Raw genomic sequence first — 16,492 nt, 5'->3', positions numbered from 1 at the left:
CCCAGAAGTGCTCGCCGTCAACACCGGTACTCCTGCTCCGCGAGAGGAGTACGCGGAGTCGACGGGGGAGCCTGCCTGCCACGTCTGGACCCGCAGTAAGTACCTTGTAGTTCGAACTAAGATACTACAGTTATTCACGTAGCTGAAGTTGCGTATCTTAGTTCGAACTGGGGGGTTAGTGTGGACCAGCCCTTAGAAATGTGCCATGGTTCCCAAACCTAGGCTCAGTCTATTCACACAGCCTTACCCCAGTCCTCCCACAGATGCTCCTGACCTTGGAAGCTTGTGTTCAATCTGGCACCCTTTGGCCAATTCTGTCCTCAGTCTCACTGATATAAATCCGTTCGTTTATTTTAAATCAGTTCCACTGGTATCTACAAACAATTTGACAATGGGTAGGTTGTGCTTAGATCACAGTCTATTGTTGTGCTTAGATCACAGCCTGTCATGCTGGCCAATATTGTCTCATTGTATCCTTGTACTCTCCTATCTGCTTTTCTGTATTCACCTGTTGTCTCTTGTTTTATACTTAGATTGTAAACTCTTTGGGACTGAGGCTGTTTTTTGATCTGTGTTTGTACAGTGCCTAGCACACCAGGGTCCTGGTGCATGAATAGGGCTCCTAGTCATATGGTAATACAAATAAATAATAATAAGTTGCATCAGGGCCAAAACTTATCCCAGGAATCAAGGAGCTGAATCCAGGTGTCTGGTTGCACTCCACTCCCCACAACCTTTCCTGTGCTGAGGGAAAAAAAGTATGACTAGACTATTATTTTCTGAATCAAGATATCCAACTTCTGTATTTTGTATTTTAAAACTTATTTAGTGCCATTTAAAATAATTAAAGTTGCCATATTGATATTCCTAAATCGTGCCTGGAAAGACAGAAAGAATCCCAGTCAGCTGATACAATCCTCTCTTTATCTGCACAAGAGGCCCACAAATGGTGGGCACACTGACCTCCTGGTGTTGCTCATCCCTGAACCGGAGAGAAAAAATGTCTAGGGATAGTATCTTTATAGTTCATCCTCATACTTCTTTCAATCCTTGGCACCTCTGGTGACACAGTCAACAAGGAATGCTCGACTCCAGACTTCAGAGCATGAATCTAACGTATAGCACCTGGCCAATTTTGGTCAGAGCATCTGTAATGACATGTATAATATTGACCATTCACTGTTTGTAGTAATGTGGTTCAGTCTAAAGCCTGTTGACAATTCTGCTGTCTACTCTTGCTGCTCCAATGGAGATAGGAATTCTGACAATCAAATCCATCTTCGTTTAGCTTCTTGTTAAACTGGATCATTTATTCTCGAAAGAATGTTTAATAACTCCTTTACAACTGCTGTGAGAAAAATCCAATATAAAAACTAAAAAGGAGTGTTAGTATGAGGTCCAGGATTGAAACATAATTTAGTGCCCTAATTAACTAATGTTACTTTGTATGGCCAACAAACAGGCTGCAGGCCAGATTCTGGCCCATGTTAAGTCCCCTTTATGCTGCTCCAGTAGCGTAAAGGCGGGGGTGGGGGGCGGAGGTACTATAAACTGAAAAGTCCCTGCTGTGGGAGAATCCTTAGATGATTTTGAGTCTGCATAGCCAGCTCTTTGTCAGCACCTTCCAGCTGCCCCTTGGCATAGGATGTATGACTGCAGTCATAGACTGTATACAATCCTCTAGGAGATTTTTATGAACCCATGTGACTTATGTGGTCTTGAGGCTGCTCTAAGTTATGCTAGAGACTGCAGTGGCCCCTGGCTGCCCCCAGGAGCAAAAAGGTGACAGACGGCCATGCTCCCCCCGTAGGTGCACGCTGGGCTTTTTCAGCACATGTGCCAAGTTGGCCCTCAGAAAGGATAATAGATGTGCAATGTGTTTATTTTGGAAATTCAGACCATTTCACCACAGTCTCTCACGGCTTTTTGCCATTGTGCACTATTTGTGATGTAAGTCTATTGGAACCTGATATGGATGCCCAACAATAGGATGCTTTTTTTGGGTGTAGCAATCCCAGTGACACTCATTGTTCTGACACTCAGTGTTCATTGTGTAGCAATCCTAACACTCATTGAATCTCATTGTTACATACCACACAAATAGCAAGATGGACATGCATCTTTAATGTAGAAAAACAATATTTTTACTTTGTAAACAGTTGACAAAAAGAGTTTTTTGTTTTAATTTTAACTTAAGGGAAGATGAAACACATTTTTGGACATGTTTGGGCAGATTAATAAATAGTATTTGTATACATGTAACCAAAACAGCAGTTTATCAGGTAGAAGTCAGATGGGGGTTGGGGAATTGGGAGTGGGAATAAAATGCCAACCTGTATATACAGTTGTGCTGTACTGATGATGAACTACTGTTTATTCAGGGACAGCATAGCTTAGCAGCAACAGAAGAACCATCACAGCATATGACATTGTGCTTAGCTAGAAGACAACAATAAATTATCTCAAATACAAATAGCACAAGCATAAGGGAAGAATACAAATGTTTTCTCAGACTTTGCTCATTATTTCACAGGGTGGCTGTCAGAACTGAGAACTAAAGAAAGACAGAGATCATAAGTACTGCATGTGTATCTGTTACCAACACTTGAAAGAGATACACCTGGTTTATGTTGGAAAATCTAAGGCCTGGTCTACACTACAGAGTTAGTTTGACATAAGGCAACTAAATCCATTCAAATACCCTGGTTAGGACACTCACCGCTGACACAAGGAGAGTAGTGTGGACATGCAAAAGCGATTTAATTACTGCAGTGGCTTTATGGCACCATAAATTAGGTCAACATAATTTTGTACTGTAATTTTGTATATTTAGACCTGCTTTAAAGCCCATTTACAGTGTCAACGTGGTTTAGAGGGGCCTTAAGTAAATGAGAATCTAGCTCAATAGTATTTGGTGCAATTTGCTTCTTCTTAATTATGTGTATTTGTTATTCACTGAATTATGATAGTCATAATTTGTGTACAAATTTTGAAACTACATTGTGTCATATCTATTTCTTATAGAACCTGTTAACATATCTCTATTGCTGGAGATTACAACCTGTCACTATTTTGGAAAGAATTGCATGACTTCAAAGAGCATTGGTTTAGGCACTGAATGAGGCAGGAATTCTGTGAATAAAATAGTATGTGATAATATAATTAAAGCCTATATCGTAATGCATATGTAGAAGGGACATTAGGGGGTTAGTTAAACAGAAGTTAAAAGGTACAGTGACTAAAGTGAAATTCCTGCAAGCTGCATGGGTGCTTTTTCAAGACACCATAATAGAGGCCCAACTTCAATGTATACCCCAAATTAAGAAACACAGTAAAAGAACTAAAAAAGAGCCACCGTGGCTTAACCACCATGTAAAAGAAGCAGTGAGAGATAAAAAGACTTCCTTTAAAAAGTGGAAGTCAAATTCTAGTGAGGCAAATAGAAAGGAGCATAAACACTGCCAAATTAAGTGCAAAAATGTAATAAGAAAAGCCAAAGAGGAGTTTGAAGAACGGCTAGCCAAAAACTCCAAAGGTAATAACAAAATGTTTTTTAAGTACATCAGAAGCAGGAAGCCTGCTAAACAACCAGTGGGGCCCCTTGATGATCGAGATACAAAAGGAGCGCTTAAAGACGATAAAGTCATTGCGGAGAAACTAAATGGATTCTTTGCTTCAGTCTTCACGGCTGAGGATGTTAGGGAGATTCCCAAACCTGAGCTGGCTTTTGTAGGTGACAAATCTGAGGAACTGTCACGGATTGAAGTGTCACGAGAGGAGGTTTTGGAATTAATTGATAAACTTAACATTAACAAGTCACCGGGACCAGATGGCATTCACCCAAGAGTTCTGAAAGAACTCAAATGTGAAGTTGCGGAACTGTTAACTAAGGTTTGTAACCTGTCCTTTAAACCAGCTTCTGTATCCAATGACTGGAAGTTAGCTAATGTAATGCCAATATTTAAAAAGGGCTCTAGAGGTGATCCCGGCAATTACAGACCGGTAAGTCTAACGTACCAGGCAAATTAGTCGAAACAATAGTTAAGAATAAAATTGTCCGACACATAGAAAAACATAAACTGTTGAACAATAGTCAACATGGTTTCTGTAAAGGGAAATCGTGTCTTACTAATCTATTAGAATTCTTTGAAGGGGTCAACAAACATGTGGACAAGGGGGATCCAGTGGACATAGTGTACTTAGATTTCCAGAAAGCCTTTGACAAGGTCCCTCACCAAAGGCTCTTATGTAAATTAAGCTGCCATGGGATAAAAGGGAAGGTACTTTCATGGATTGAGAACTGGTTAAAAGACAGGGAACAAAGGGTAGGAATTAATGGTAAATTCTCAGAATGGAGAGGGGTAACTAGTTGTGTTCCCCAAGGGTCAGTCCTCGGACCGATCCTATTCAACTTATTCATAAATGATCTGGAGAAAGGGGTAAACAGTGAGGTGGCAAAGTTTGCAGATGATACTAAACTGCTAAAGATAGTTAAGACCAAAGCAGACTGTGAAGAACTTCAAAAAGATCTCACAAAACTAAGTGATTGGGCAACAAAATGGCAAATGAAATTTAATGTGGATAAATGTAAAGTAATGCACATTGGAAAAAATAACCCCAACTATACATACAATATGATGGGGGCTAATTTAGCTACAACAAGTCAGGAAAAAGATCTTGGAGTCATCGTGGATAGTTCTCTGAAAATGTCCACGCAGTGTGCAGAGGCAGTCAAAAAAGCAAACAGGATATTAGGAATCATTAAAAAGGGGAGAGAGAATAAGACTGAGAATATATTATTGCCCTTATATAAATCGATGGTACACCCTCATCTCGAATACTGCGTACAGATGTGGTCTCCTCATCTCAAAAAAGATATACTGGCACTAGAAAAGGTTCAGAAAAGGGCAACTAAAATGATTAAGGGTTTGGAACGGGTCCCATATGAGGAGAGATTAAAGAGGCTAGGACTCTTCAGCTTGGAAAAGAGGAGACTAAGGGGGGATATGATAGAGGTATATAAAATCATGAGCGATGTGGAGAAAGTGGATAAGGAAAAGTTATTTACTTATTCCCATAATACAAGAACTAGGGGTCATCAAATGAAATTAATAGGCAGCAGGTTTAAAACAAATAAAAGGAAGTTCTTCTTCACGCAGCACACAGTCAACTTGTGGAACTCCTTACCTGAGGAGGTTGTGAAGGCTAGGATTATAACAGAGTTTAAAAGAGAACTGGATACATTCATGGTGGTTAAGTCCATTGATGGCTATTAGCCAGGACGGGTAAGGAATGGTGTCCCTAGCCTCTGTCTGTCAGAGGGTGGAGATGGATGGCAGGAGAGAGATCACTTGATCATTACCTGTTAGGTTCACTCCCTCTGGGGCACCTGGCATTGGCCACTGTCGGTAGACAGGATACTGGGCTAGATGGACCTTTGGTCTGACCCGGTACGGCCTTTCTTATGTTCTTATGTTCTTATGACAAAATTAAAGTTGCACAGGCAACTTGAATGTGGCTTTTCCTAATTTTTCAGTGTTTGACTTTGCAACCTTAATAACATTCTGTTAGCATAGTTATTTTAAATGTAACATTATGACAAAAATCTATAAATCCTTTATATCTAAATTTTTCGGAAACATTTGTTTCCATTCTGGACATTGCAGCAGCCCATTGCTCATAAGCAGCCCTACAATAACAAATCAGATTAATAGGTAAGGTAAGGCAAGGGTAATTGCAAACTTCTAAGAGGGTAGATATATTGCAAATGGTGAATAAAAATTATGAAAAGTAATGTGTCTTTTAATTGTGCTGTGAGGATGGTTCTTGAAATCACAACAGTTATTTGACTTTATTAAGGCTGGTGATAGTTGTTATAACGATTAGGATATGTTTCTGCTCTCAGTTATACCCATGCTACCACACTGACTTGTACTTTAACATGGTTGATGGCTTGCCCAAACATTCAACTCTAAAGAGCAAGGGAAACAAATAGAGTTGCCCGGAGGATGACAATTCCATTTTATGAAAACTTTCAAGGTTTCAGAATTTGTTTTCATTCCAATGCAGAACAAAACCAAAAACTCTCAAATATTTTCACAAAAAAGGACTTGTGCATGTGTGCACAGGTACCCTGGTGGTTAAGGCACTGATGTGGGAGACCCAGAGTCAAGTCTCTGTTATTCTTGATTTTAAGTGCTGTAGGATGAAAAATTCAGTTTTAAATCAGAAAGAACAGAGAATGTCCCACATCCCAGGTCAGTTCCCTAAGCATCTAGCTATAGAGTGTCTGTCTCTCACCCCAGAACCTTCTTAACAAAAGTTTTGTGGAAACCAATATATCTTTGATGATGAGTTCTAGGAATAAGCTATCAAATCCTTTAATATATAATTTCTTGTCATATTCCAGGATTGCATATTTCATAGGAATATCACTGGTGACCTGAAAGCATTTATAGATAAATACGGTTTTGATGTTCTTGTGATTTTGGCCAACTATTTATCAGAGGACGAGCAGACTAAGCGGCAGATAGTGGTGTACTCAGAAAACTTAGAGCTATGCAATCAAGTAAGTACTATAAAGAAAGAATGAAACATTGTCCTTCCTGAACTGATTGTGCTTGAAAATAGTTGTTGTATAATTAAATGGGTTAAACACTGAATAACCATTTAGCATGTGATGGTGTGGGTGCTACAACATTTTATTGTCATGGATATGGAATGACTGCATTATTTATGTATGAGAGGGATAGCCGTGTTAGTCTGGATCTGTAAAAAGCGACAAAGAGTCTTGTGACACCTTATAGACTAACAGACGTATTGGAGCATAAGCTTTCGGTTAGTCTATAAGGTGCCATAGGACTCTTTATCACTTTTTGCATTATTTATGTTTTGCATTATTATGTTTCAGTATTGCTGAAGCTATGTTGGGCCCAGCATATGAGAGAGTTAAAGTGGGTGATGCAGTATCTTTTATTAGACCATCTTCTGTTTATGGAAGAATGGAGAAAGATGCTTTTAAGCTTCACAGAGCTCTTCCCCAGATTTGAGCTTGTTCCTTCTTCCAGCAAAAGTTGGTCAAATAAAATATATTACCGTATCCACTTTATCTCTTGCATTATTTATGTATTGCATAACAAAACACTACTGTATTTGTCAGTGTTCCAGAGCAGTCATACAGCAAGATCCAGTGGTCAAAAGAAAGAGAAAGGGGATATACAGATGACTTTTCATTAAAAAATGTTCAGAACATTTTTGTGTTGATTTAACTTGATTGTGTGTTTCATTTTGGCCTATGCATAGCAATCTGATCACTGGGTTGTGAACACATATACAATATAAATGAGAGAAAAACCAAAGGGACTGTTTTCATGTTTAGATTTGGATTAGATATAAGATAAAGTTCGGATTCTGATTTGAGTTTAGGTTTTAACAGCAACAAAAATTTTGGTCGAAAATGGAGGAAGTGCTTCTGAGCTCCACTCTGAGCCCATCTTGTAAGATTTTCTTCATTTTAGGTGAAAATCTCACAAGGTAATTTTGGCCACATCCAATCCAGAAATGGAAGAAACAAATTTCTAGTTTTGGTTCCAACCTGTAAACCAGACTACTGGAATTGGTTGAGATCCAGGAATTTAAATCAGACTCCTGCTACCTATTCAAAATGTGAAAGGGTTCTGATTCAAGGTTTTGATTTGATGTTATGAATAGTATAAATATTTCACTGGATCTTTGAGCACCATATAGTTGTTACTATTAAATGAAAATGATTTTTAGTATTCTAGACTTGTTTTTAAATGATTTTAAGTGCAGTGCACACTGAGGTGCTAATCCTGCAAATGGATCTGCATGGGCAGAGCCTTGTACCAGGGTGGAGCCCACTTGACTTTGAGGAGACTTTGTACCATCCCAGGAGCTCACAGACATGGATCTGATTGCAGGACAGTGGCCTAAATAAGTATTTCCCCCATTGGGAATAGAATACAAACAAAAATCTGAGTTTATTTGTTAATTAAATAATAAATGTTATGTAATGATCTTCTTGAGTTTAAGGGGATTAGTGTGTTCAAAGTTCATTAAAAAGATAGGTAAAGGAAGATAGCTGAGAAATCAACCAACAAGAATAGGTGGGCAATAATACTATTAGTGTACATTTGTAACTATCCTTACAATGACTTTTTGAAACCACTGTATTTTCCAACAGATTTGCTGTGAATTAGAAGAATGTCAGAATCCTTGCCTGGAGCTGGATCCTTTAGAATGTGGATGTGACCAATTCCTCGTTTATCACCAAGACAATACTTTGGTGACTGGTGATCAAATTTTTCTAATAATTAAAGAAGTTATTAACAGGAGACAGCCAGAAATGGTACCAAACAGCAGAACTTCTTCTACTGAAGCTGTTGCTGGGAGTGCTCCGCTTTCACAGGGATCTTCTGGTATCATGGAGCTATATGGTTCTGACATAGAACCACAGCCCAGTTCTGTCAACTTTATAGAAAATCCTCAAGATCTCAATGGCTCTATCCAAGCCCATGTTGATGTTAATATAGACCTTGTGAGTCCAGACAGTGGATTGGCTACCATTAGAAGCAGCCGGTCTTCCAAGGAGAGCTCAGTTTTTCTCAGTGATGATAGCCCAGTTGCAGAAGGTGCTCATCACAGTCTCCTTCCAGGTTTTGATTCCTATAGTCCCATTCCTGAAGGGGCAATACCAGAAGAACAACAACCTCAATCTAGAAACAACAGTGATAACTTTGATCTTTTTAGTTTTGATCTAGCACCTATGGTTACAATTCGATCTGAATCTTCTTCTCATTCTGTTGATTATTCCCCAGCAGATGACTTCTTCCTGAATAGTGATTCATCAGAAGGACAACCACCTATTGTGCAGAAAGAACTTGATGAGACAAATCTATCAGAAAATGACATGGCTAATTATTCAACTGATTTACTAATGACTACAAATGAAGAAGACAATTTAGTAGAATTTGATGATGAATTTAGGCAAGAAAATCCTGGAGATTTGTCTGAAAAAACTTCAAGTTTGACAGATTTAGTGGAAGATGATTCTTCTTCGCCTGGGGTGTTGAAAAATGTTGAAACAAGAATTCCACCAACTCCTATGAACAGTCTTGTAGAAAGCTCACCATTAGATAATGGACCACCTTTGTTTTTTCCACAAGATGTAATTACAAAAATTAATGAAATAGATAGTGCAAGCTATTCTCAGTCACGTGCTAGGTACGGAAGCTGGTGGGATGGTTTTGAATTAGATTCTAAAAATGCTGATGTGTGGAGTTCAAGTGAACAGGAATCTGTATTTCAAAGCCCTGATTCATGGAAAGATCGTAAAGCAAGCCCATTACTTCGGGAGCACTTTGATAGAAGAGCCTCAGATTCTGTATTCCTGCAAAAACAACCAAGGCAGATGGAATATTCAAGAACAGGTCTGTGGGAGAATCAGTTTAACCCTGTCCTAGATAAACATAGCTTAGAGCTACAGAAGAAAACCACTGAACACTCACACGGGCAAAATGCATCTTTAGAGGAGACAAAACAACAAATGGAAGCATTTACTGATTTGTGGAAGTCCAGTCAACTGACCCCAGTGATATCAGCTCCATGGTGTAACAGTGTAGGTGAAAGTGGACAACTCGATGCAGAATCTTATGATGTTTGGACAGAGTTTGATCAAGAAGATGGCACTAAGCCCTCAGAAAATGTATGGAGTATGCCAAAACTGGACACTGATCAAACTTCTGTGAGGAATCTTGAAGCCTGGGCCATGTCCAAAACTAGTCTTTCATATTCTTCAGACATCACTGCAGAAAATGAGTCTGAAAACCCAAACAATGAAATATCTTCAGAAGCCTGGAACAAAGGGAGAGCTTATCCAGTGGAAGAATACAGCACATTTGAAAATACAAAGTCCAGTATTGATAATGTGCAGAACAATTCAAATCTAGCCATAGAAAATCAAAATGTATTAGGTGACACTAAATGTAGACCAAAACAATTTGAAAATATGGATGTCTGGGATCTGTATGAAAAAGACAGAGAGAAAGACGTACTAGAAACTCTGGTTCCATGGGAAGATTCTGTCTTGTCATATAGATACTCAGACTTTAGTTCATCAAATGCAGGTGACGATTTAGTTGTTTCTCCACCAGATACCAATTATTCAACATCTGATTCATACATATCACCTACATTTATAGGGGACGAAAGGGAAAATGAGGACAAGCATTTTGACAAAGAAACAATTTTTGATGAAGTGATTAACTCAAATTCAGATGAACCTAAAATATTGGAGGAAACAGATAAGGAATCATTACCACAGCCATCCACTAGAAGCATGCCTTTTCTAAGCTCAGGAAACACAGAAATGTGGAATGTGTCTCTTAATAATGTCAGTCAGTTAAAAGCAGAAAACTCTGAAATTACTGCTCTTCCAAACACTTGTACAGTTTCACTGAATTCAGAACAAATAGCTACTAAGTATTTTTCAGGTGATGAGAATATCAGTGAAAGTTATTCTAGTTCTGAGGACACTGGAGTCATGCAGGTTTATAATCAAACAGTCAACCACTTATCTCAGCCACATGGTGGATTGAATACCAGACCAACTGCAGCTGAAAAAAATGTAGAAATATGGAACAGGGTCATCGTTGGGGATACACAGTTATCTGCAAGAACTTCAGAGATGGGTAATGGTTTGGACTTGAAAGCAAGTGACTTAGAAAATGAGGTTTCAGTTAATGGGCAAGTACAAGGAAGCATTAATAAAGATTCAGAGGTGAGAACTCAGCTTTCAGAGCCACAGTTGAATCTGTGGAGTGTACACCTTCAGCAGAATCATCAGGCAGGATGGGAGAATAATGGTATCTCTGGTACTTCTCAACAAGGAATAGATGAATATAAAAGAATGGATGAGATGAGTGGACAGCTAACCATTAGCAATGTTTGGAACACAACCATGCAAGATAACAGAGTGTCACCATCAGTGGTATCTAAATTATCATGTATAACAGATTCAGAAGAAAGTACATCAACATCTGAAATTCCTAACTCACCAGAAAAAATAAGGAACAGTGACATTTACAAGGCTTTAGAAACAGAGAAATCAGAAATAAATATGCCCTTTTCTTGTTCGTCTAACCCTGCCAATCAGCAACAGAGGAAAGGACCTTTGCAGAACAATGCAGAATCTTCTGCAACAAGTCCTGAGGAAGAAAGACATTCTGGGCATTTAGATTTCGGTCAACCACAAAATTACAGCCATAGTAATATATCACAGTCACTTCCTACAAATACTGATAAGGAAAGTACCGCTACAGAGGGTGCAACAAGTCCCGAGATGAAAAGTGCCTCTAAAAGTTATAACAGAGGCGAGGATAGCCAAGAAAATCATTCTCCTACAGTGCCTGAAAATCTAGATATCTGGAATGAGTCTGTGAAGAGTAGCTCTCAATCAGTTGCATCAAGTCCTTTGATAAATGAAGCACCAGAGGTGTTAAGAGAAGCTCAAGAGAGTTTATCTGAGGAAGTTCCTAGCAATTTAGACATCTGCAGTTTTGAATTAGGTTTTTCTGAACATAGTCCAGAGATAAGTGATGCTCATGAAACACCTTTCATGAGTGAGACTCTGCAGATTAAAATTCAAGTGAATCCCTCTTCTGAATCTGCTGAAGTGCCTGACATTACAAATATGTCTATTATGGATAATTCATTATCACATGAAATGGATTCTGGGGGAAGTGATGCTTCTGAAGGTTTAGAATCTGGGAATAAACTTCCAGATGAGGAATATGTTGACATCACATCTCATCATGATTTTCCCCAAATTCTAGGTGTTTGGAATTCACACACAAGTGAAGATACACAGTCTCCTGGAAGAAGTCCTGAGACAAGTGAGGTTCTTGAAATGAGAAACACCATGAGTAGCCTTCCAGGAGATACACAAATCAAAAGTGATTGTGAAGAGGATAATGTATGGAGTGGTTCAACAAATGATTATACACAGTCCAGTGCCACAAGCCCTGATATAAGTGATGCCGCTGCAAATGTGCATGTTTGGGGAAGCATGCCAGCTACCTATCACAGAGAAAGTGAAGACATTTGGAATATCACCAATGATAAATTAGAAAAAGCTCCTGAAAAAGGGGGCTTTGAGAATAAAAGTCAGGAAGAATCTGAAGAGAGCAATGATCACAGAGTTCCTAAAAATTTAGATCTTTGGAATGCACACGTAGATGATGATACAGTATCTTCTATGTCAAGTCCTGAAGCAAATGAGGATTCTGAAAATTCAGAGGCACCTCTGGCAGTGATAGAGATAGATTCCAACTATCAAGCAAATGAGCATAAAGTTTCTGAAACTAAAGAACATGATTATGCACAATCCAATGCAGTGAGTTCTGAAGACAGTTTAGATGCTGAAACTGAACTGGATAAAGAGGTTCAGATGGCCATCTTAAATAAAAACTCTGAAAATGTAAAACCTTGGAATATATCAATGGAACAGGATATTATACACTTAAACACAACTAACAATGATACATGTGAAGCTTTTGAATATTTAGACGGCTGGGAAACAAGTCAGGGAGAATTTCAAGTGAATACTTTCCATGAAAATCCAGACCATCCACATGTTTGGAGTTCATGTACAATGGATTACTATATTGCCCCAACTTCTGCAGCAGGACATAACAAAGAATATTCTTCAAAGAATTCAGATACATGGAATATATCATTGCAAGCTGATTCTGAAACAAATCAAAGGTCCACCATTGAAACATTTGGATTTCCGGATGACAATTCAGAATGGTGGAATTCACAACCGCATAAAGACAAGCCAATAGAAGGGCAATATTCTAATTCAGATGATGGTTTAGAAATTGATCAATTAGCAAATATTAAGCTTGATGCCTGGGGAGCACCAGTGCAAAGTGAAGGACTAAAAGATGCATATCCTGCTTATCCAGGTAGCCACGCAAATCAGTCTCCCCCTCTGTACTTTAATGAAGAGAAATATGAAAGTATAGTGCATTCCGGGAATATTCACGAGAGTCAAATTGATCCAGATATTGTACAGCTTAAACTGTCTGATCCACTGGCACTGGGTAAGAAAGAAAGGGATTTAAAAGAGCAACCTTTTGTCACAATTGATGGAGATCAAGATACTTCTAAAAATCCTTTTTCAGAAAAGTGGCAACCAGATATGCCAAACACATTCGTCCAGGAAAACCTAATACTTGATCTTTCAAGAGATAATGTGGATGTAATACTGAACACTTCAAATAAAGATCTATTTGTTCAAGAACAATGGAATACCAGTGGAACTTTAGAAGTCTGCAGCTCCCCCAAAAATGCTTTCATTGCAAATGACTCATCCCCAAAACTGATAGAAAAGTCAAGCCTGAGATGGAATGAATTAGCTGAAGTTCCCCAAATTACATGTTCCCCATATACTTTACAGGACAAGACTCCGGAAAGTAATCAGCTATTCTCAGTAGATCCTGATTTGTGGACTGATGCTGAACAGCTTTTTATTTTGAAAGCTGATGGTGAAAATCCTGATATATTAAGTCACTGTGACCAAGACAGCAGTTCACAGGCCTCAAACAGGCCTGATGTTTGCCATGAATATGTAGCTAAGCATGCATCTTCACAATCTACTCATGCGTTGGCTGAGGCTGGAGGAGAAGTTAGTCAGTTGGTTCTCACAATGTCAAATATAAGCAAAGAAGCAGACTTTGATTTTAAACAGCAATTAGTAACTCACAAAGTAGAGACATCTCCTGATAGAAATAGTCCAGAAAATGATGATGGAACACAGATTGATCAGCTAATATCTCCGAAAGCTTTTGAAGCTTCTGAATTCAGAAAGGAAAATATCTTGAAAAAATCTGATTTAGAAAAGAAACCAGTTGTTGAACTAATGGATTCAGCAGGCTCCTCTGCTGAAGATTTGGGAATGGCTTCCTTAAATCTTAAAGATACTTGCTATGAAAATAATAATCTTGCAGCTTCAGTCAATGTAGATCGCTCCAAGAGACATGTAGTTGCCACTGCTTTCTTTCCCCTTGATAATTCAGAAGAAAGCATAAAAGATCTGAGTGTCTCAGCTGAAACTGGCCAAATTCCTGCTATTGACCATACAGCAGTGACTACTGATAAAGTAGAAATATCAGACATGTGTGTTGATGGGAATGAGACTGGTATAGAAAATAGCTCCAATACCTCAATCACTAACATCCAGTCATTAGGTGAAGTGAGCAAACTGACAATATTAGACAGTAAACACAAAGTAGCAGTAGAAAGGGATGCAACTAGTGGACAAACACTCTTCTTAAAAACCTCATTGGATGATAATGATAGAGATGCTGCAGTTAGTCAGCATGCTGACAATGTAGTAAAAGCACCTGAAAATTTGCTTGATAGTCATAATCCTTGGTTTAAAGAATCACCTAATGAACAGTCACCAGGGGTGTACTCTTCTCCATCTGATGTATCGTTTAATACAGAAGCCACTGGCAGCAGAGAGAGAGGAAAGGAGATTTCATTAAAGCAGCAGTTTTCTGGCAATGTTTCGGTGGAAATGCCATTATCTCCACTTACTCCTCAAAAAGATAAAATGGGCTTTTTAGAGACCAAAGACAGCATTACCAAAGATCAGTCATTTGACACATTTGCAGAGTGCCACCAGGAAGACCATGCATTGGGATCTTTACCAGTAGAGTCTGAAGTGATGCCTGAATCCTCTGATACCTTGAAAGGATTAGAACATGAAGCAAAAACAAGTAATACTGATTCACCAGCAGGTGGAGTCACAGGATCACCCAATGGTAAGAAATTATGCACTGTCTAATAAAATAAGTTAATGGGACAAAGTAGTAAATGTCTGAGAAAGAGTATTGCTACTGAACAGTAAGATTCAGTATAGTTACTGAATGGTGAGACTTTAACTGAATGGCATTTGGAATACATGTGTCTTCCTGAAACTCTGGACCTTGGAAAGACCTGTATTCTCTTCATTGTAGCTAGATCAAAAACTGAAACTTTAAAGGAGGGAGAGTCATTTACCACATATTTGTATAATGCCTACCATAAAGGACCCCAGCCTCACTGGCCTCTAGGCACTACCACAAAATAAATAATAATAATAATAATTAATAAATATAAAATTCAAGAATAAATTAACACAGAACATAGGCTATCAAAAGCAAATAAAAATGGGCTTACTTTACCGGACTCACTTGAAAAACAATAATTGCTAACTGCTAAAACTAAAATTTTGTTTGTTTTTCATTTTAGAAGCTGCCAGTGATTCCCTTTATACTGAGGGAAATGGAAGAAATTCCACTGAGAGCCCTGAACTGACAAGTACAGAGAGTAAGGAAGATATGAGGACATGGGTGAACAAAGATCAGACTGCACTAGAGATGGATTACACCCTTGTTACTGCTGAAGAAAATGGATCTGTGGAGAAGGATATCCTGGAAACAAAGGAAAGTGATTTTGCATTTCAAGAAGCTAATGTGGCTGAACAAACAGAGTCTCATGAAGCCTTTTCAGCAGGCTCCTCGGATACGTTTCAGTCAATCTCCATAATAAATGAAAGTAAAGAGCAATCTTTTTTGAGTAGTGAATGGGGTTCTTTTCATTTAGCAGAGAAAAGTCCTTCTGTTTTGCCTCAAAGACTGGGTGATGAAAAGAGATCCCCTGAAAGCCCTGTGCAAGACCACGGTTGGACAGTGCTGGGCAAAAATGAAACCAGTGATATATCACCTGAAGAAATGTCAAGCAGGACAGAAACAATGGACTCAGGGTCTGGACATTCTGTCAAAGAACTGGAAACAGTTTTAGACCAGGAGTTGATCCATGACAAACAGTCTGGAGTTCAGCTAAAAAAAACCCCTCACAAATCATTTGAACAAGAGGAATATTCTCCCTTAGACAGTCTGATGAGGGAGGACAAGAATTCAAGCATCATAAGGACAGATGCTCTTTTATTGCAGGTTGTTGGTGGTCATGGTATATGGGAAGTGCATTCCCAGCAGCATCCTGGAGATGGCATGGTAACTGAACAAGAAATGGAGGAGGAAACAGAATTTCTCAACAGTGAAAGAGAACTAAATCGAGTATCAGGGTAAGGAAACGCCCACACACTCTCTTTATGAGAATCTTCTAGGAAACTATGGTCAGTGTTATTTAAATAGATGGGGGTCATACAAAGGTGACAACATTCAAAAATAAAGTATTAGTTGTATTTATAGGATTTCTCTCTCTCCTTTTGTAACAAACAGAGCCTAGGTTAGTGATACCCCAAAGTGGGTCCATTTAAAATTGTTTCATAATTTTGAAGGAGATTATAGGAACCCCAGGGATTACCTTTCCCTCACAGGAATAATTCCAATCCCAGTCTATGGGCTTGTCTACACCATGCAGCTTTTAGCAACAAGGCTGTGTACCTTGTCATTAAAAGTCA

At 38.7% G+C, this 16,492-nt stretch overlaps 1 protein-coding gene across 2 annotated transcripts in view; it reads left to right on the top strand.

Annotated features, from left to right (window-relative positions):
- The window catches only part of PRUNE2 (prune homolog 2 with BCH domain), a 149,730-nt gene that overhangs the window by 66,871 nt on the left and 66,367 nt on the right, over positions 1-16,492 (top strand). The window contains exons 5-7 of one of the 2 annotated variants that reach the window (XM_065406219.1): positions 6,410-6,568; positions 8,204-14,849; positions 15,319-16,153. In XM_065406219.1, coding sequence (XP_065262291.1) covers positions 6,410-6,568; positions 8,204-14,849; positions 15,319-16,153 — 7,640 coding nt within the window. Of the gene's footprint in view, positions 1-6,409; positions 6,569-8,203; positions 14,850-15,318; positions 16,154-16,492 lie in introns of those variants that run through there. The other variant, XM_065406220.1, reaches the window with a different exon arrangement.

Source organism: Emys orbicularis, chromosome 6, assembly GCF_028017835.1.
Source record: "Emys orbicularis isolate rEmyOrb1 chromosome 6, rEmyOrb1.hap1, whole genome shotgun sequence".
Classification (NCBI taxonomy): Eukaryota; Metazoa; Chordata; order Testudines; family Emydidae; genus Emys; species Emys orbicularis.
This window is presented reverse-complemented; position numbering and strand designations above follow the sequence as displayed.